The sequence below is a fragment of the Microtus ochrogaster genome, unplaced genomic scaffold, assembly GCF_000317375.1.
Source record: "Microtus ochrogaster isolate Prairie Vole_2 unplaced genomic scaffold, MicOch1.0 UNK1, whole genome shotgun sequence".
In the NCBI taxonomy this organism is placed as follows: Eukaryota; Metazoa; Chordata; class Mammalia; order Rodentia; family Cricetidae; genus Microtus; species Microtus ochrogaster.
This window is the reverse complement of record NW_004949099.1, coordinates 6,419,058-6,441,108: the sequence shown is the minus strand read 5'-3', so window position 1 is coordinate 6,441,108 and position 22,051 is coordinate 6,419,058. Positions and strand designations below refer to the sequence as shown.

General features: G+C 46.1%; 1 protein-coding gene across 5 annotated transcripts in view; it reads left to right on the top strand.

The window, feature by feature from the left end:
• The window catches only part of Prickle2 (prickle planar cell polarity protein 2), a 341,452-nt gene that overhangs the window by 280,888 nt on the left and 38,513 nt on the right, over nucleotides 1-22,051 (top strand). For all 5 annotated transcript variants that reach the window (XM_026788041.1, XM_026788040.1, XM_005364904.2 and 2 more), the window contains 4 exons: nucleotides 9,735-9,848; nucleotides 12,905-13,042; nucleotides 14,864-15,067; nucleotides 17,821-18,007. In XM_026788041.1, coding sequence (XP_026643842.1) covers nucleotides 9,735-9,848; nucleotides 12,905-13,042; nucleotides 14,864-15,067; nucleotides 17,821-18,007 — 643 coding nt within the window. The remainder of the gene's footprint in view (nucleotides 1-9,734; nucleotides 9,849-12,904; nucleotides 13,043-14,863; nucleotides 15,068-17,820; nucleotides 18,008-22,051) is intronic.

Genomic DNA, 22,051 nt, shown 5'->3' with positions numbered 1-22,051 from the left:
AATACTGCTATGAACATAGTTGAACAAATGCTCTTGTCGTTTGATAGGGCATCTCTTGGGTATATTCCCAGGAGTGGTATTGCTGGGTCCATGGGTAGGTTGATCCCGAATTTCCTGAGAAACCGAAACACTGATTTCTAATCATGTTTTTTGAGACAGCCTCTCTTCATTGAACTGGAGCTAACCAATTGGCTAGACTGGGTGGCCAGTGAGTGGTGTGGATGCTCCTGTCCCTGCCTCCCAGTGCTGAGAGAAGAGAAATGTTTAGCCATGCCCAGGTTTGTACCTGAGTACTGGAGATCCAACCTCAAGATCTTACACATGTGCAGCTAGCAATTTACCTACAGAGTCTGCTCCTAAGCCCTAGTGTTGATCTTTTTCTTAAATTTATTCTTTATTTTATGTGTGGGTGTTTTCTCTGCATACTTATCTGTGCACCACTTGTATGCACCACCCACAGAGGCCAGAAGAGAGCACTGGATCTCCTGGAACTGGATTTGTAAGTGGTTGTGAGATGCCAGAGGGTTCTGAGAGCTGAAGCTGGGCCTGCTGCAAGATCAACAAGCGCTCTTAACCACCGAGGCATCTCTCCAGCCCCAGAATTGATGTTTTAATGGAAGCAGACTTTGCTGCAGGTGTGACCTCAACATTTAGGAAATTTAGCAGCATCCTTGGTCTTCACCCACTGAATGCCCCCACTAGCCCCTCCCCTAGCTGTGGGAGTTTAAAAGTGTCTGTAAACATTGTGAGATAACCTGGGGTCACTGGCATTCCAGCGTAGAAGCGTGGACTAGACACTCTAGAAAAGTGTGGTGCTGGCTAGTGAGGATAGTGAAGGTAAGTCCCTCTTAGCATGTCCCCTGAGCAAAGAGTAGAAGTAAGGCTGTATCCTATGGAGGAAAGGCCCTGAGGTGGTAGTGAAAATGGCATCCTGAAGAGAAGTTGTGGGCCTGGGGAGTCCAGTAGGGGTTGAGAGAAAGGTTACAGAGCTAAGGAGCACTGTGGCCTTGGATCTGCAGGGAGAGGAGGTACCTGCCTAGTGTTTATGCAGACAGCATGGTTCTTTCACTGAATAGAAATCGAGGACAGAGGCTCAAAGGTGAGAGCAGAGTCCAAAAGCAGCTGTAGCTGCAGCTCAGAGGAGCCAAGCTAGTCTGGGAGGGGCAGCAGGTCAGGAGGGAGGAAATGCCCTGAACATTCCTGAACAGGTTCTCTGTCTTCAGAACCTATGTGTCAGGATTTGTTGCTGAACTGTAGCACTGGCACAAGCAATCAATGAGATCTCTCGTTGCAAATATCTCAAATGAGCTTTTACTTCTAAATTTGACTCCAATCCTGCAGGAATCTGAGCATGATGGAGATGTTTGGGGACTGCACCGCTGTTTCCCCGCTTGTGTTCTGAGCAAACCAATTAAAGTTATAATGTGCATCTCCAGGGGAGAAGAGACAAGCAGAGGTGGTGGGTTTCTCCTCAGACACCGCTTTACAACACTTTCTCCTACTGCTTGGTTGATGAAGTTTTGGCAAATTGGAGCAAAATAAGCTGTTGGGCCCCCAGAAGCAGTTTGTCCCCGTAGCTATAGTAGAACCCAATTGTTCTCTAAGTCCCCATCAGAGACCCAGTGTACACTTCCCATGAATCCTGCTACATATCCCCAACTGTGGCCTCATCTTCCCCGTCTCTGTCCAGCCTGCCTATCACAGGGCTCTGGGGGTTACAGATCTCATCTCCCCCAGGTCACGGGTGAGCCAAGACTCTGTGCTCTGTTCTCAGAGTGGGTGGCAAGAGCCCTGTGCTGTGGTAGGTCCCGGGTGAGGAGAAGCTTTGCCCAACCTTTCGGAGTGCTGGCTCACATCGGCCCTTCAGGGATTACAATTTAGAACTTTCTGTCTGTGCCTGGCAGAATCATTCTCGCTTTCTTCTTAAGCCTGACCATCTCCCTGTAGAGTGTAAATTATTTGGTCAGACTTACAGGCTCCTTTTTCTAACTCAGAGGGATGAAAATGGACACGGTGGTCAGTAAAGGAGTCAGATGATTCTGAAGTATGCTAGTGTTGAAAAAATACCGCTGTCTCGGGAAGGTTTTATATATTAATAGGCACCATAAATAAGGAAGGTATTTTTCTCATTGGCAAAAGAAATTCAGACAGGCAATTTAAGGGTCAATGTTGTCAATTTATTAGTTTTATTATCATTATCATCATCAGTTATGTTTTTGTTTTGTTTTTGATATACTGTGCCCCTCTATGTAGTCCTGACTGTCCTGGAGCTCGCTATGTAGACCAGGCTGGCCTCGAACTCACAGAGGTCTGTTTGCCTCTGCCTCCTGAGTGCTGGGATGAAAGACATATACCACCTTGCCAGACTAGTATTGTCATTCTTTAGGCATAATTTTTAAAGATGCTGGCTCCTAACTTTCTGTACTATTCTTAGGCCACAAGTTCCATTCTTAATTTGATTTCATTGTACAATGTGGCCGCTGGAACTCCAGCCATTCTGTTTATTTATCTTTCATGCAGAATACAAGATAAAAGAGGCAAGTGACGTCCTGGGAAGAGCTCAGAGAAGCCACACCCATGCGTGCTGTTAGCTAGAGTACAGTCAAATGGGCGTGTGTACTTCCTAGGGGAGGAGTGCACAGAAATACTGTTCTGAGGCAGGTACATTGATATGCCCAGTAAAATAGTTGGAGAAGGGGCAAAGGGACAAATGTGACCACTCTGACTGCTGCCGCATCCTGGCGTCATCAAGCTGTGGCGGTGTGGGGGACGCTTAGTGTGGGGAATATTTGTACCCTCCGCAGCTCACTTTGAATTTATTGGAAAGCCCTGCGTTGCTCTGTTATGAAGAACACCAGAAGAAAACATATTCTTCATCTCCATAGACAACTATTCAAACATAATGAGAATGTGCTACACAGAGGACTTTTGATCCTCTTTTCCATCCATCTTCAAATCTCTTTTTAATCCCCAAAGAGCAGAATCAGGGGATGAGGAAGCAACATTCACAAGTCTGAGTGTGTGTGTGTGTGTGTGTGTGTGTGTGTGTGTGTGTGCAGGTCTGCATGTGCCTGTGTGCGTGTCCTTGAAGATACTAGAGGTCAACCTTGAGTGTCTTTTTTTCAGGTTCTATCTACTTTGTTTTTTGACACAAGATCTCCTAGTTTTACCTGGAATTTGCCAGTGTGGCAGACTGACAGGTCAGTGAGCCCCATGGCTCATCCTGCCTCAGACTCCCCCATCCTAGGATTACCAACATTCACTGCAATACCCAGCTCTTCTGTGAGTTCTGGGGTCAGATGCAGGCCCTCGTACTCGCGCCATCACAAGCACTTGCCTCGTCAAGCTGTCTTGCCAGCCTGGACTTTTCTTTGTAATGGCATGCTCTGGTGGGCATGAAACTCCCACCTCTTGGTGCTTGAAGAGCTCCTAGAAAACGACACATCCAAGCACTTCAGCCCCAAGAACCACTCAGTAAATAAAGAGGTCGCGGATCCCTTTCTTCCAATAGACGGTGAAGCACAGATGCACGCGCCTTGCTTTTGTTGGGTTCCTGCTGGAAGCAGATCTGAATAGAAAAGTGTTCTCACCTTCCATCATGAGTGTTCTGCCTTTAGAGTTCTCACCACGGCCTTTGAGTCTCCCTGACATACTCCCAGCAGGAGGAGACTCCTAAAAAGCTAGACGGGGTTAAACAAAGTCTTCCTTCTTTACAAGTTTCTGGATTTCCTGGAGGAAATCGGAAGTCTGTGGTGGTTGTTGAGAGCAAGCAGTGGGGTAGCTGTAAGACGGTCAGAGCGTGGACAGTGGGCCAACAGGACACTCTGAGCGGCTACAGGTGCACATTGCAGGGCCCCGTGCCTGCCAAATTAGAAGTCAGCGTTTTCCCAAGCCTTCCTGGTGATCCCAGCGCAAGCTCCAGACTCTGATCTGCTGCCCAAAACCAAATGTTTCGGGGCTGGAGAGATGGCTCAGTGGTTAAGAGCATTGTCTGCTCTTCCAGAGGTCCTGAGTTCAATTCCCGGCAACCATATGGTGGCTCACAACCATCTGTAATGAGGTCTGGTGACCTCTTCTGGCCTGCAGACGTACACACAGACAGAATATTGTATGCATAATAAATAAATAAATATTTTTAAAAAAAAACAAATGTTTCATGGCAGCCATGGAGGCTGCAGCCATGCTGCTTCTGATGCAGCTGCTCCTGACAGCAGCACTCTGAACAGTGCATGCTTTTCTCCCAAACGCAGTCCTTTTCCATCTCCACTCGTCAGATCTGCAGTTCCACCAGACAAGCCCCGCCTTCACAACTGGGCGAGGCCTTGCTTTGTAGAATGAGTTTACACATCGGGTACAGTTCTTACCAACCCATCCGACGCCGCCAGAAGCTGTTGCCAAGTTGCCTAGACCGGGAGTGACATCTTAAATACAAGTTTCCGGCTGCTTGATTTTCTAAGCCAGTTTGCGATGCTCCCATTGCTTTTGTGCAGGGACAGTGAACCCAGTATGACTTCACCCAGAGCAGAATCGCAGGGCACTCTTACTGGGAACACCTAAGTAGAGCAAAGCTTCAAGCACATTCAGCAGGCTCACTTTTAAAGAACAACAGAATTAGCACCACTATCGGCATGCCAATTGATTAACAGCTTGGTAACAATCATTATTGATAAAAATCTATTAGGTTTGCTTATTTACTTATAAAATGAACAAGTGAACATGTTTGGGCTAAATTAAGCCATGTGTGGGTTTTCAAGAGGTAATGCCAAGTTGAATTTTTGTAGTGTTGAAAAGTGGATGCCACAGTTTCTCGTTTTCATTGGTTTGGTTGGTGTTTGTTTGGGAGCTTTCCTGGGATTTTATGGCAGGGGACACTAGGAGAGAAGTCATGAAGGCTCCATTGACTGGGGACTCATAAGAACTGTCCCTTCCCCTAGCTGATAGCTTTGCCCCTGTCCCCATTAGAACTTCTGGCAGCCAAACCTCAAGAGACGGAGGTAGTGACTTGGTTATATGAGTTGGTTATTGCTTATCATATTGGTGATTGTAGTTGACGTGAGTTGATGTTTTGGGAACAGCCAACTTGTTAAGTATTAAGTTCGCCGTCAATTGTTGGTGACTCTGGATGAAAGTATTTTAATAGATTCTATACATGAGGACTCATAGAGGTTGCTGGTAGAAAGGATGAATTTCAGTGGTGGTCATGGGATGTGAATTTTAGCAGGTGGTGGTGTTTGTCCAAAAAAGAAAGAGCTGTGTTACCAGAAAGCCATCCCTGCCTCTGTTGACTTGAGAATGCTGTCTTTAGGATGGCTCTCAGCCCTCTGTTACGGTTTGCATCTGAAATGTCCCTGCAAGGCCATATGCATGTGGCACTAATGTTATGCCAAGTGGTAGAATCCTGAGGAGGTCGAGCCTAGTGGAAGGAAGTGATGTTAGTGTGGGCATACCCGGAAAGAGGATATTGGAGCCCAGCCCCTTCCCTCTGTTTCACTTCCTGGCAGCCGTTACGTGGATAGTTTGCTGTACTACACATCTTTGCCACATTCTTAGCCTTGCCACAGCCCAGAGTGACAGGACCAAGAAACTATGAACTGAATGCCTGGAACCATCAGCTAACTCTGTCCTCTTTTCACATTATTGGTTTCGGATGCTTTTGTCCCAACCACAGGAAGCTAATGTACCACCAAGGCAAGTGTTTGCCCCTAAATGTCTCCTGAGTTCTTGGTCACTGCTGGCCATACCTTCACCCAGTTCTGTAGTGAACCTTGGAGTTCCTTTGTTCTCCAGTCTTCAGCTGTGTGGAGCTCCTTGCCTCCCATCTGTCAGTGTAGACCCAGTTCAGGATGGGTATGGGTACCCAGGACCCTTCTCTGGAGGGGAATTATAACTGAGAAAAGCTAGTTGGTCTGGGACAGACGACTGAACTGAAGCAGTGCTGGAGGGAACCTTCAGCTCTAAGGAGGCTCTGCAGGGAGAAGAGAATAGAGCAGAGGCAGGAGGATTCTGTGATGGGAGAGATGAGAAGCTAATGAGAAATCATCATGCTTTTCTAATAGTCTGGCATTTTTATCCTTAGAAATCAAATTCATTTTAATAGTACAACATTCCTACCTACATTGTCATGTACTACATCACAACCTATTTCTCTTGTTTAGGCTAAGAGAGGTGGCTCCCAGATTTGGTCTCCCTCTCTACACCACCAGTGGTGCTACAGTTCCTAACAAGAGAAAAAGGCCATTGTATTAGTCAGGGTTCTCAAAGTGAGCAGAACTGAGAGAATGAAGTGTGTGTGTGTGTGTGTGTGTGTGTGTGTGTGTGTGTGTGTGTGTGTGTAGGGGGGGATTTATTAGAATTATAGACCGTGGTCCAAATAGTCCAACCATGGCTGTTCATGATAGAAGACCAAGGATCCAGTAGACCCTTGATCAGCCCGTGAGACCGGATGTCTCAGCAGTCCCAGTCCGAACCTGGTGCTGGAGTTCTAGGGATTCTTAGTGAGCTGCTGGTTTTCAGTTCCCATTAGAATCCCAAAGACGTAGGTTCTAATGCCAGCCCAGCAAGGAAAGCCTCAGCAACAGAGTGAATGGACTTGTCAGGGAGAGTGAGGGCAAGCAGGCAAAAAAGCTTCCTTCTTCCGTATCCCTTAAGGGGGGGAGGGGTTCCACCAGAATGTGTGATCTAGATTTAGGATAGATCTTCCCACCCCAAATGATCCAGTCAGAAGATCTCTCAGAGGCCTGCCCTGCTGCTTGGGGTTTAGTTTATTTCAAATGTAGTCAAGTTGAAAACCACGATCAACCATCATGGCTGTGAAACATCTCAAGTCTTCCATCTTGATTAGGTCAGGCTGGGTGGTTCATCATCATGCATTTATGCTATATGTGTCTGCTCTGATTTAGTCCTCGTGATCTTATGATGAATCTGAACACTTACGTAGCTTGCTTGGGAACCTTACAGAAGGGAAATGACAGAGCCACAGCTAGAGGGTCATGCCTTTCTGCCATGGCTGTAGAGGGTACAGAAAGGATTTCACCCTGGGTGAGTGTGGGCAGCATCACCGCAGGCTTGGTTCAATGTACCACTAAAGAAGGGTGCTCAGGATGAGTGCCGTGAAGATAATGAGCAGTGATTGGCAGGAGGATCGGGCAAGCTCCCATTGTCTATCTTATCAAGCGTGGCAGGCCTTCATCTCATGTTAGTGATTTCTGCTTGTTTCACAATTACGAAAATATTGAGAATGGCTAGAGAGAAGCTGCCTTTTCCTCTTCGTTTTCGCATCTCTCTTCTTTTTCTTCTGATTGTTGAGACAGGGTTTTGCTATATAGCTGAGGTTAGCCTCAGGCTCACAATCATCCTGCCTCAGCCTCACAAGTTCTCACAATTACGTCTAAGAAGAGCTCTTCAAGCAGTGTTGTGACATGGGGGCAAAGCTCAAGTGCTGACCTACAGAGACTGGGTCCTTTGCTTTATACCTGGCCGCTGTCCAAGGCATTCCCAGAACAGTGTGGTAGTCAGAGGCCAGAGAGCCAGCTACTCATCTCAAGCTGGTCTGTGATATGAGGGGCCACTTCTCAGGAGTGCTAGCCTTCTGTGACCTTCCTACAAAACTCATAGCCATTCCTTCTACCCAGCACATGGCCCCCTGGCAAACACCTCGAAGGAAGGATTACACCAACCCAGACTTTCTCCCAAAAGCCAGCTAGTCTGAAGTCTGTGGTTGCCTTCGGAACTAGATTCAAAGGGTGATGGGCATGCCATGGTGAATGGGTCCCATGATTTTAAAACTAAGGATGGCTTTCACATCTCTCAATGCCTTGTCACCCACTTGTCCCTCTAATACTCATAACTTGGTTTCTAGAAATCAAAGTGAGCAAGACTTTTACAGCTCTTCACCCAGCATTCCCGGAATATTTGTTCATACTCACTACTCCTAAGGCAAAGGATTTAGAGGGATCATGTGGAGGACGATATGGAGTGTGAGATTATGATGGCATTAAAGGCCCAGTCTCCATCCCCAGCTCATTGAATAAGGGTCTTGTTTCATGAGTGCTGCTTATACTGCTCTGTGGGAGATCTTGGAAGCATCTTCTATGGTGTCTGAGCCTATGAGGATTTTTTTGCCTCTTCTATAAAATACCATCCTGTCTGTCTGTCTATTTGTTATTATTAACATCCTGTCTGTCTGTCTTTTGTGTATCTTTTTATATTATATGTTCCTGTTTCTGTAGTTTGTACACATATGTGCGTATGGAGACCAGAGGTGAACATGGGTATCTTTTTTCAGTCACAGTCCACCTTATTATATTTGAAGCCAGGGTCTCTCACTGGACCTGGAACTTGCTAATTGCTAGGCTAGCTGGCCAATGAGATCCAGATATCTACCTACCTCTCTACCTCTACTCTGGGTCATAGACGCTTGTTACCTTACCAGCTTTTTACACTGATGCAGGGGATACAAACTCAGGTCTGCATGCATGTGTGGTGGGTGCTTTACTGAGTGGGCCATCCTCCAAGCCCTTCCTGTCAGCTTTTACTTCTGTTGCCTGGTGAGTCACTTCTTCTGTCTTTGTTGGTCTAAAGGTGTCTGTGTGCTACTTCTGTAGTAAGGACTGGCTGGGTCTTTGTCTCTGTCCATGAGCAAAGAAATGCCTCAGAACCAAGGATCAGGGAGTCAGACTGTCTCCTAGGATGTCAGAAACTACACCCATAAAGTCTCACCAACATGACTGCCCACTACCCTCTGGGACACCTGTAAGCACTGATACACATATGCTCACAGGAACACACATACATACACATAAATATATAAAAATAAATGTTTCAATTAAAATATAATTACACCATTTTCTTCCTTCCCATTTCATATATATATATATATATATATATATATATATCCATATACACACACACACATATATATTCTTTTAAATCTACAAAATACTAGAAACTTACTGCTTCTGGGAGAAAAAAAGGAAAAAAAAACACTTAAACTAGGCCTGTTATGCTCCTCCTCCTATACCCTAGACGTCCATAGCCTTAGTAGAATGTCTTCCTTCTCTTCTTAGGCAAATGTTGGGTACTTTCACCGGTGTTTAAAAGCAAGTGAACCTCAGAAACTGCTGGGCTATACCAGTTAAATAGAGCAGCATTGCAGGATATGCAAAGGTCCTTGCGCTGTTGCTGCTGTTGAGTTACACGCTCTGCAGCCGGCGTTGAGTCTCTGTTCAGTGTACTTCAGTGCTTCCTGCACTGCACATGGCTCAAGACCTGGAGGGCTTTTGACGTAGGTGGAGGCTGAGACACCCAGGAACCTACAGAGTGCCAGGGAAAGGTTTGAGAACAGTATTTAGGCAGGCACCGACACATCCCTTGGCTAGAGAGGTGCCTCCCATGGGACAGCGGCACAGAAAATGGTAGAGCAACGCTGCGGGGGGAATCGGCTGGGAAAGCCTTGCCCTCTGGCTTCACCTGTGCCTTTGCCAAATTCTCCTGTGACAGGGAATTCCTTTGGCTTTTCCTTTCCCCTGCCAGAGAAGGATAGCCCCCAAGTGAGGGGCAATTCACTTGGCTCTGTCTTCTAGGGTGCTCTTCTGTGTATGCCTCAGAAAGGACAGCAGTTGACTGTCCCCAGGGGTGGCAGGAGCAATGGAAACAGCCAGTGTCCCACTGTGAGCCTTTCTTAGGGTGGTGAGGAGTGGTGACATGGTCACAAGTCTGTGTGTTCTGTCCCTCAGGTGCACCAGTACTATAGCTGCCTTCCAGAAGAGAAAGTCCCATATGTCAACAGTCCTGGAGAGAAACTGCGAATCAAGCAGCTCTTGCACCAGCTGCCGCCCCATGACAATGAGGTAAGGTGTTTGGAGGGGGCTTCTGCCGGATTGACCCTTTTCCTAATCATTGTGATCAGTAAGATTGCTGCCAAAACGCCATCTGGCCATTGATATGAAATTTTAGCTTCTTTAATTAGAATGTAAAGAAACTGGCTGATAATTTGGTTGACCACTCCTTATCCCACCCCTCACCCCCCCCCCAAAGAAAAGCAGTCTCACCCTGGACAGGGTTAGACTCCAAGCCTGGCGTGACTGAGTAGTACAGAAGCAGGGAGTGCTGTTTGAAAGCCCGGGCCAGTGTTTTCTGACTGGAATGTGTCCTGCCAGTTGCTTGTGGGAGTTGGGAGGATGACTAAGGACTGCTTCAGGACTGGAAGGAACGCTGTGAGTCTCTCAGACTTTGAGGATTGTTTCCTAAGCAGTGAATGTACAGGTTCTCCGTGTCGAGGGCAGCCAAAGTTCCGGGTCTAGACTGGCAGCTCTCACCAGGACGTTTGTCAAGCCAGAGTCCACCTTGTCAGAGTCAGCCGTCTGTATTTTGAGAGTAGTGTGAACATGAACATTCCTTTTGTCTAGTTCCAGAAACAGAGCTCTCTGGAAGCAAGCGTTTATTTATTTGATTCTGGGTTTGAGTTTTTGAGAGCGGCTTTCACTTTATCCAGGATAACTTGGAACCCTTTCAGCAGCTCATGAACTCTTTCTCTCGCTCCTCCTCTTCCCGGGTGCTGGGCTACAGAGGCCCTCCCGTGCCTGGCCATCGTTACTTATTATTGAAATCACATTGATCCTAAAGAAGAAATCTGAAAGGAAGCTTCTAAAAGATCGTGTGGGAGGAGATTAGGTTTCTAAGCTGGAAATTAATTTGTAGGTATCTGGTTTCAAAAATCAAGAATCCTATAGATTTTTACTATTTAGCTCTCTATTTAAAACAAAAGCATAATATTTAAATTGAAAGGAAAGAATTACCTCTGCAGAGAGCTGGACGCTAGTTCCTACCAAACTCATCCAATACATGAGCTGAGTCTCGGGTGACATATTTAGATAAAAGGGAATTTTTTTTTTACATTTTTATGAGGTGTGTGTGTGTGTGTGTATGTGTGTAACACTCACATACCACATCATGTATGTGGAGGGCAGAGAACAACTTATGGGGATTGGTTTTCTCCTTCCACCATGTGGGTTTTGAGGCTCAGACTCAAGCTGAGAAGATCATATTTTGCAGCAAGCATCTCTGCCTCCTGAGCAATGCCTTGCTGGCCTGGAAGGAGGCAATTGGCACTGCGAATTCTGAGGAACTGAGAGTGCAGATGTTAGTCCAGCCCTTGTCTAGCATGTGCAAAGCCCTGGGTTTGATCCTCAGCACTGCAAAACTAAATACATGAATCTGAAGAAGTGAGACAGCGTCCCAAAACCTGAAGCAGCTCCCTAGAAAGCGGCGTCTCTCTCTCCTACTGCCTATTTCAGAGTTCATAAAACAAACACAAAAGCTGACTCCTTTAAAGATGAAAGTAAACACTGTAACCGGATGCCTGGATAATGAATCTGGAGGTGAAAACGCAAGTTTTTACAAGCAGAAGAGGTGTGCCTGTTTTTAAAAGCATGCCCATAAAATGTCATCGCAACCATGTTTTGTGGGCTGTTAGGTTTCTAGAACGTTTCCCTGAAGACTTTTTTTTTAACTGTCACTTGAGGGAGGGAATTGATCTGCCCTCGTAGTGGTTCATTCCCTTTATGGGTAACTGAGCTTTCATTAGACACCATTTGGATTATGACTCCATGTGGGTAAGACGTGATACATGAGAGCCAGTGGACAAGATCTGCTCATCTGACATGGGGACATGGCCTCTCCTGAAGGCAGAGGCTGACTCTAAAGCAAATGCTTGATCATCCTTCTCTTTTCATTTGGACAGCACAAATTTGAATAGACTTAGTTGCTCTGACTTTCAAATTAACACACAGCAGTCCTAGTTAAGAGCTTTGCTTGTTATTTTCTTAATGAAAAATTGTCTGCACAGTGTAGTCAACATATCTGTAGTCTGATATCTGAATTACTCCAGAAAAAAAAAATCATGAGACGCACGGGACCACCTTTCCCAAAGGAAGGTATAAGTATGGCTTGGGTGGGGTGCGAGCATGGTAATAAATGAAATTGAATGTGTGATGAGAGCCTGGTTCCTTTTACATTACATTTTCTCTTCGTGATACAGTGATGGGTCAAGGAAGAAGTCTCAGTCTGGTCCCGGCAGGTCTCCGAATATCACTACAGCCCATTCCGTTCTCCCACCGTCAGTAAGCACATCCGTTTTAGCATCTCCTGGAGATGCAGTGGTCGGCTGGGATCTAACAGTATGGTTTTGTTCTGTTTGAGAGTTACCTTCCCAGCTTTGCGGCTGACTGACTTCTCTTTATGTAGTAATAACCTGTTTTCCTTTTAAGTAAATGCATCCAAGTTTCTTGAAGTGAGTCATATTTAAAAGTATCATTAATAAATAATAGTTCGGGATCATGGCATGATCACCAAGTGCAGAAACAATGGGACAGAGTGGCAGATCCCAGATGCAGGTGCCTTTGCTGTCCCTCCCTTAATTCTTCGACACTCTGCGTTATAAAAAGAAGGAAGTCTCTTTCTCATATTGTCACATTAGCATCCAGACAAATGCCTGCCTATTCTCATATCCCAGAGCAGGATGGAGAACAGATGATGTGCGTATCTGACAACCAGATAGGGGCCATTCTTTAGTGCAGGGCTCGTTCACATAGACAAGGACACATGAAACCTTCGGCTCCTTACAGTTTGTAAGGAGAATGTTCCAGGAAATTGCCGTCTCTGAGCCACTCTTGGTGACTTCAGTGTGAGTGTGGGGAGAGTGTGAAGGACGAGGAGCAGTTCTCAAATGTCTCTCCTTCCAGAGGCATGGACTCCAGAGTTCACAGCCTGCAGACTTCCCTTTGCTTATCACCCGTCTTGGTGCTGGCTCACCTTGAGTAGCTCCAAGCTGTGAGCCCTGCATGGGGACAACAGTACTTCCCCTGGAGCGATGAAGCCTCCTCCATGCTGTCCTCTGTGTGTTCAGGTTCGATACTGCAACTCCCTGGATGAGGAAGAGAAGAGGGAGCTGAAGCTGTTCAGCAACCAGAGGAAACGTGAGAATTTGGGCCGAGGGAACGTCAGACCCTTCCCCGTTACCATGACAGGAGCCATTTGTGAACAGGTGAGGATGGATTGGAGCCGGGAAGAAGTTCATTCTCCAGTCGTTTTATCGAATACCTGGTATGTGCTCAGCCGACTCTTTTAGGTCTCAAAGATACAGCAGTTAGCAAAAGACACAAAAGCTTTGTCTTTTTCACATAAATAACTATGCACCAGGGGAGGTCATACAATAATAAATTAAGTCAGTAAAATAGAAAGGCTGCTGCAGAAGGGAGCCAGGAAGGACTAGAAGGGTGTGATGACTGCAGTCTCAAGGGTCATGGAAGACCCCTCTGAGAAGGTGGCATCTGGAGCAAAGGCATGCAGAGGTGTGCAGAAGAGACATGCAGATCTTGAACATGAGAAACAACTAGCATGGGGACCTTAAGGCAGGAGGGTAGCTCCTGTGGACAAGAGACAGTGGCCTGTGACTGGATCAGGGGGACTAAAGGGCTGGGATGTGCTGATCATGGCAGAGTTCATGGAAAGCCATGTAAAGAACTGGAAGGACCAGACAGGGTCATGCCTTTATCCTTTGATCTAGACCACGAGTCAGTCTCTCATCCAGGATCATCGCAACATGGACAACCTTTAAAGGATGGTGTGAGGGATGATACCTGAATTTTTCTGAGTTTGAGGGTTCTTTGTCAAAGTCTGAGAGACCCCATGCCATCTCCTCGGCACCTCATTGAGTTGAAGGATCTGGAGTTACCTTCTGCCTGCTCTGCTGTAGCAATGCTTAGGGTGTGCTAAAGAGATTAAAGAGATTGCTAAAGCAGGACAGGTATATCACCTGCCTGGGCCAACCTCACCCCATTCCTGCTTCCCAGGGAAGACCACCATGTCTTACCCTCAGAACATAGCTCTGTATTTTAATCCCAGCGGTAAGCATGAGTCATCTGTGATTTCTGACTTGTATATCCTATGGTACTTTTCAATCAAGATTATACGAAGAGATGCTGTAGAGAGCTGAAACTCATGCCTAAAAGGCATAGGGAAGAGGGAGAAGCAATTTAAGAGTGAGTGGGCTATATGTACCCTCTACCCCCCTGTTCAATAGTCCAGGCCTCTACCCCAGCCAAGCCCTCTCTCTGTGGCCTTTCCTGCCAGTGTTAATGTGGCTATGCCTTTGCATGAACCTTGGGATATGTAGGAAATGGTTAGGTCTTTTCCCCATGCTTTATAAGTTGACTTGTGGACTGCAGATCTCGCCCACCCCGTAAACTACCATGAGGTAGGATGTCTCTCTGTACGCTGTCTATGTCTTATTACCATTAGTTAATAAAGAAGCTGATTTTGGCCAATTCTCAGGCAGAATAGAGCCAGGTGGAAAACTCAAATAGAGATAAAGGGAGGAAAATGTCAGAGTCAGGGAGATGCCGTGTAGCTGCCAAAGGAGAAAGATGTCAAAACATTACTGATAAGCCACAGCCACATGGTGGTAACAAATTAGTAAAAATGGGTTAATTTAATTAAGTTGTGAGAGCTAGTTAATAATAGCCTGAGCTAATAGTCCAAACAGTTTATAATTAAAATAAGTTTCTGTGTGATTACTCGGAACTGGGCAGCTAGGAAACGAAAGCACAGCCTCCAGTTACACTACCATGCTGAGAATCCATCCCACACCTTCATGTTTCTCATTCCCTGTTACTTAAGTTGTCTTACTTAGGCCCTGGGGTGGGGGCTCCTAGGAAGAACAAGGTAAATGTGCCCTACCAGGTATGTAAAAAGCAGGGGACACACTAACTATTATGCATATCACGCCCTAGGAGCTAGCTGTTGGTCGTCGCTGGATGCCATTCTTACACAACTGATGTTGATGCTGTTTCTGTTTGCCTTGCAGTGCGGAGGGCAGATTAAGGGTGGGGACATTGCTGTGTTCGCATCACGTGCTGGCCACGGCATCTGCTGGCATCCACCCTGCTTTATATGCACCGTCTGCAACGAGCTTTTGGTTGACTTGATCTACTTTTACCAAGATGGGAAGATCTACTGTGGTAGGCACCATGCTGAGTGCCTGAAGCCACGCTGTGCAGCCTGTGATGAGGTCAGAGCCCCATCCGTTTGGGAAGAGTTTAACTTTCCTGGTATATCTATGGAAAGTAGAAATGGCACCTTCCGTGTCATGATGTCTGTTTCTCTCTGTCTGCATCTCTTTCTCTCCTCCCCCCCCTCATAGACTATTTCCAGTATTCTTACCTGCCCCACAATCCCTCTGTTGTATTACACATACACATGGCCTTTGGCTTCCCATATGGAGAAACAACCTTAGCTGACTCTACCCTCTTATGTTAACCCTTTCCAGAGAGAACCATCACCCATATCCCAATCATGGTGGACCTGGCATCTGGCGTATGACCCATAACTCTCAGCATGGTGGATTCCGGGTCTCCCGTGTAAGAACAGGGTGAAGAACCACATACTACAACCATCGAAGTCCTCAAATGCCATGCAGCTAACTTACAGTTAAATATATAGACACTCACACATAAATAAATAAATAAAAATATAAAGAAGCTATTGAGCAACTTTAGATTCCAGCTAAAAACCTAGAAAGTCCTTATCAGAAATAGAACTCCATTTCTAGAAAATTCTCTGGAATAATTGATTAGTGAGAGGAAGAAAATGGATGATGGTGTTTGATTTTTTTTTTCCCCTACAAACGTTTTGGAGATCAGTGGGTAACTGTCTGGATGTTTCCACCCCTGGCACCATAGGTGTTTGAAAGCATTGTGGTAAAACATCAGAATGTCTACCTGCCAGCTCCACCAGGACAAGGCCAGTTGTCCATTCAAACTGCCTAAGGGCTTCAGTTTTTCTAGAGACCTGGTGGGCCTTCGCTAATGTGAATTCTGATAGTAAAGTTGAGGCGCTCGACTCCCTGGCCCTTGTTAAAAAAGTGAACACAGGTCAAACTCTGGGACTCTAGGCAGCCCCTTCGCCTTCTGCCTCAAGTGCACAAGTGCACACCACAAAGTTGAACAAGCACCACTGCTACCTGATCACAAATCATGTTCAAACCATGAATAGTCAGCACCCTCCATCCAGTCGATGCTCTTCTCCTCTTAACCCCATCGCCCAGCCCTGTCCCTGTCTGGATTCACGAGTGCTAGCATCTCATATAAATCAAATCTTCTCACGTTTCCTTCTGCCTCTGGCTTCTTCCACCTAATGTGATGGTTTCAAAGTCAATTTCTGGTGTAGTAAATATTAGCACCTCATCCCTCTCTGTGGCTGAGCACAAATTGCATTACTCTCTATGAACAGTTTTATGCACATATCACATTTGGCTTTGCCATTTAGTAACTGGTGTGCATTTGTTTCTGCTGTTAACTGTGATGAACAATGTCACTGATGTGTGCATTTCTAGATGCACATAAATTTTAAAATTTGAACGTTTTTCATGGTAATTCTAAGCCTAAATTTTGAAGGAAGGCAAAGCTATCTGCTAAAGCAGCTGTCCCACCTTCCATTCTTATTGCCAAGGTAAGATAATTCCAGCTCCTACGCCTGCAATTGTATTGTTTTTTATTATACCCAACTTAACAGGTATAAAATAAGGCCACAGTTATATTTTAATGTATAATTATCTAGCCATTCATAATGTTGAGTACCTTATAAATATTTTTGTCTATTATAGTAATAGACAAATAATAATAATTTGTTTATTAATTTTGGGAGGAAGAACTATGGGTTGTAAGCCTTTGCTCATTTTTCACAGTCAGATGAATTTTTTCTGCTTGTGAGGGTTGCTCATATAATCTGGACATAAGTTCATTGTCGGGTACATGGTTCACAGAGATGGTCTCCCATTCACTTTGTATTTTTCCTTTCTTACTGACATTCTTCAAAGCATGGGGTGTTTATTTTGGTGAAGTCCACATGATCTATTGTTTACAGATTGTTATACACATTTGTGTTGCCATGACTGTGAAACCATTACCCAGACCAAGGTCAAGAAGATTTACAGCTTTCATTTCTTTGAAGGCCTTCATCACTTTTCCTGTTAGCTCACTGATCCCCCTTGAATTACTTTTTGTTTATGGTGGGAGGGAGGGATTCAGATGATGGTTTTCCGTGAGATTTCTAGTTGTCCCGGCCCTATGTGTTAAGAGTCTATTTTACCATAGTTGATCTTAGCACCAACTTTGACAACCAAATTGATTCACGGACTCTTAATTCAGAGTTAGTTTTTATGACAACACCACACTAAACTGATTATTGTAGCATCATAATAATTTTGAAATATATGCTTTTAAGTTTCAAACAACTCTGATGGGTCAAAACATGAAATACTTCTCAGGACCAGGAAAGTATTAGACATGAAGGTGACCAGTTCTGAGGCACGGGGAAGTGTTAAGAACCATGGCCACCTGGCCACGTGGCCTCTCGTCTGGAAGCGACAGTCACTTTTCTTAGCTGAGGATTATTATCATACTAAATGCATTCCAAGCATGGCCCAATTTGATGTTTTCAAGAAGAAAAAGAAGAGAGTTCCAAGGATTCATATGACATTCCCCATTTAAGAAAACCCTGTGCCTCAGCCAAATGAAGCTGGTGTGTGGAAGCTATTCTTCCCAAGGGAGACCATTCGCTTTCCACCAAAATGTGCCAGTGTAGTGAATTGTGCTTCAGGTATGAGCTGGTATGTGTGGGGTTAGCTTACGGACGGGCAGTGCTGCTTGTCAGCTTAGGGGTCACCCCTGCTTTCTCATCTCCATAGTCTGGGGATCTGTAACTCTCTCCGCTGTGTCGTCACCGTGAGCCCTGGACACTGACCAGTGACTTTCCCGTCTCCAGATCATCTTTGCAGACGAGTGCACGGAAGCTGAGGGGCGGCACTGGCATATGAGACACTTCTGCTGCTTTGAGTGTGAGACTGTGCTGGGGGGCCAGCGCTACATCATGAAGGAAGGAAGGCCCTACTGCTGCCACTGCTTCGAGTCCCTGTATGCAGAATACTGTGACACCTGTGCCCAGCATATAGGTAAGGCCATGTTTGGCACTCAGCTTGATCCTTCTGAGATGAGCTCCACCTTGTGTCTGACACAGTTAGAATCCCTTTGGTTATTATTAATAATAATAATAATAAAAACCAACTCCTGCCAGCTTCAGTGAAAGGAAGTTTTTGGATCATTTTACCAGAAAAGCCAAAGAGTATATTGGTAGAGGTAAATGAAGGGTTAAAAATAATGCCTGTTGTTTTGTTTTTCTCTGTGTCAGTTCCGTTTGCCTTCTCTTGGTATCTTTTAGGAGCAAATGATGTTCACAGGGTGGTTGAAATGTTGTTCTGGTTATACATAGTCTTTACGTTCTCAAGAGGAGGAAGGAATTGACACACCAGTTTCCTAGTTAGTTCCTCTGGATGGGACCTTATCAGTCCTGACTTGACCCTCCTTCTACCTTCAAGTAGGACTTTGTGGTGTACTTTTCCACTCTCAGGAAAAAGTGTGAAGTCCCAAAAGGAAAATGTGGGGGACATGGACATAGCCCTCCACAACATTTTAGACAAAATTAGGAATGGGCAGAGGGAAGAATGGGGTGGGGTCCTTTGGTAATGAGGGATGGCCACTGGCTTCCAGCAAGTCTGCCTTCTTGAGACTCACCAACAGTGAACCTAGGCAAAGGCAGAGCAAAATGAACAGTTCACAAACTGTGTGTCCCCAGTTCACAGCAGATTGAAGGAGGTGAGAATCCTTCCCATTTGTTCAGCCCTTCAGCAGGTCAGCTTCATCGGATGGGCTTTTGCCTTGCCTTTTCTGGTGCCTTGGGGATGGACAGCACGGCTTAAGAAATGGTGGCAGTGGACAAATATTTATGGCCTTTCTGTGGTCACAAAACTCCAAGAAGCCTGTTTGGAAGCTGCCAATACCATACCTGCAGTGAGGAGATGTGGAGACTCCCCTCTCATGGCTCCATTTTGCTCTACTTCGCTTTTGTAAGGATTCAAAGGAAGCAGCCTTTTCCCTGGGGTTCATCAGAAATGAGAGCTCTAACAGTGCCTTCTAGACTTAGGTGATGGCAAGACCCTTTCCCCAAAGTGCCCTCCCCTCTCACCAAATGCCACCTTGAACAGGTGCCCAGAAACCGTTCTGTTTCTAGGATTGTCACATTCAGACATGCTGTGATATATGTGTGTGTGTGTGTGTGTGTGTGTGTGTGTGTGTGTGTGTGTGTGTGCTTTTAATTAGGAAGTAGGGATCTAAGCTGTGAGACAGGGAAGTGGGTGGGGCCATCGCAGAGACTGTGGTGTGTTGTATTGACTCCCAGGCTGTGAATGGGTGGGTTTCAGTGCTTACCCAGGTGGGAAAGACAGAGCATTAGACACTTAACCCACAACATCGACACCATCTTCTGACAGCTTTTCTGTGTCCTTTCCCTTTCCACAGAGGCCAAAAGCCTAGCCACAAATGGCTACTTAAGCGTTTTCTCCCAGAAGCTGGGAGAGAAAACTCTGTTTATGACTGTCTTGTGTGTACCTCAAACGGCCCCTCAGTCTTTCGTCTTCCTTCAGCTTTCCACAGCTTTTATTGGCATCCTCCTTTCCTCTCGAACCCATAAAAGGCACCCGCCTGTATTTTACTAGAAAAGGTGACTGCTGTGGTCTGCAGTCTGTCTGCTGCTATAGTTAAGTTGCTGTCCCTGATTTTTTTTTTTTTACATCTACTTTTCTGCAAAATGTCATATCCCTAGGACAGCGAGATCCTGCTGTGTGTATCATGTGTACCCCAGCCATCAATGCCTCACCTCAGCCCATACTGTACAAATATTCCATATTTATGCAGCTGTTCAGAGCAGATCCTACATCAGGAGCCGTTACCAAGGCAACAGGACTCTTGCTTGTGCATAGCAGAGTAAACAGTCTTATAAACAGATGAGGCTGTGGTGGCAGCAGATGCATGCTCCTTTAGAGAGGGCTTAGAGGGCTTTGAGGGGGGATTTTTTTTTAAGGCATGCTTAGATGTTGAACACAGAGCCCTTTTCCAGATGTTTGGAGTTCAGGAGCAGTTCAGAGGGCCATCTGACATCAGTGGTGTTTATCAGAGGCAATGTTCAGCTGCCTGCCTGGCTGCTTCGTAATTTGCCAACCCTGTACTCCCCCCTCCCCACCCTGTCCTGTGAGCCCCCATTCCAAAACCTCCTCTTACACCTCTGAGCCCACTCCCATGCTCCCATGCAGTGTGGTGGTAGACAGGGCAGGGGACCTGACCTTCCAAGTTCTTGGTGGATCATGGGCAAGGACACAGCTGTGGGATACCACACTAAGTAACTGCATGTCACCAATGATCCCGGGCAGCTGAAGATACCAAAATGAGCTCTCGACACAGAGAAGAAAATCTGCAGAGGAGGAAAGAGAAGTCATCTGGGGGTTTGTTTCTGGATAGCATCTAGGCAGTGGCCCTCTGCAAAGAGAGAACTAGGCTTTCAGACCTAATAAAACCAAAGGAAAGACAGTTTCAGTGGCTAGCAGGCTGAGACGAAGCACTCACAACAGGCTCGTCTCATCCCTGTGCCTCTGCTGGGGAAAGCAAGGCCTAGAGTTGAAATAGGCCTTGACCCACACTGATGGAAAGCACAGAATTAAGATTCAAACTCAGCAGTTTCACAGCCCCCGGAAGTGGCGGAGCTGGGCTGACCCCACTCTCAGCATGTTTTCCTACATCCCTTTATAGTCCATTGCTTCCCCCTTAGGCCTGGGCAGAAGCATTAACTGGAGTCCCAGCATAGAGATATCTATTCCCAGCCCCATCCCAGCTTTCCATCCTCAGTCTCCCTGGGAATGCTGGCTGTCACGTGGGTAGAGTTAGGTACACAGTGCCCTTCTCAAATGGGGTTGCCACGTAACAGCTCTTGTCCTCGTGAAGTTTCCCTCTTATTGTCCATAGGGATTAGTGCCTACATGAAGAGACACTTCCTTCCCCAGTTTGGGGAACATCTAGTGGGAGAAGAATCTGCCTCCTTCACACCTGTCTCTGGGCTCTAGTAACACGAGAGTCAGCAGGGGTAGAACCTGCTAGGAATAAGCTGCTTCCTACAGCGCTCTGGTCCCAGCAATCAGTTCCCTCCCAGTTCTTGGTTTATCCCTCTCTAGAAAGGAGTGTGGATGTCACACTTTGAAAATCCAGGCCATGAAACTCTGGCCACTAAAAATAGAGGTTTGTTTTAGTGCTGTGGGGATACCTTTATCATCACGCACTTCAGTCTTATGAGATCAGTTCCTGCCCACAGGAATCCCAAGGGTCGATATTCTAATAGGCTCTCCCCTGGGCAGGGAGTCCAACTGCCTGTTTATTGCCTGTTATAGCTCTCTTAGAAGCAGCCCCAGGTATCCCTCTCACTTCCCTGTTGCTGGTTATGAGCCATCCCTAGACCAGAACCCAGGACAAGAAGATACTGTTAACTACTAACCAAGGTTTGTTCCTAGGGTGGTTTCAGTGCCCTAAGCTAATGGCTTGGCCCAGAGATGGCATCCCCAAGGGAAGCACCCTCTTTCCATCAAAAGAGGCCAGAGGAACTAGTAAGAAGCAAGAGAAGGATTGAAGGGATGTGGGAGGTTTCCTACACACAGGACTATGACAGCCGAGTTCTGCCATGAAGGAACTGTGCTTCCTCTTTTTCTGATGACACTGGGTGCAGATTGTGTGCCAACAGGATGACATTTTTTGCAAACATACCCATGTTTTTTCCTTATCAAGAGTAAGCAGGATTTCCCCCACTGAGAGTTGGAGCCCACTCCTCCCTCCCCACTTCTTGCCTTTCCACTGACTTAGTCTGTTCAGAACCACAGGGTGGGCAGTTTCTAAACAGCGCAAACATTCCCCACAGCTCTGAAGGATGTGAAGGCCATAGTCAAAGACCAGACAGATTTGGTGTCTGGGAAGGTCCACTTTTAGGCTAAGAGCTGGTATCTCATTATGTCACCATATGAGGGGATGAACAAGTTCCCTCGGGTCTCTTTTGCAAGGATATCGATTCATTCATCTGGACAGAACCTTCATGATTGAATTAACTCTCAGAAGATCCTACTTCC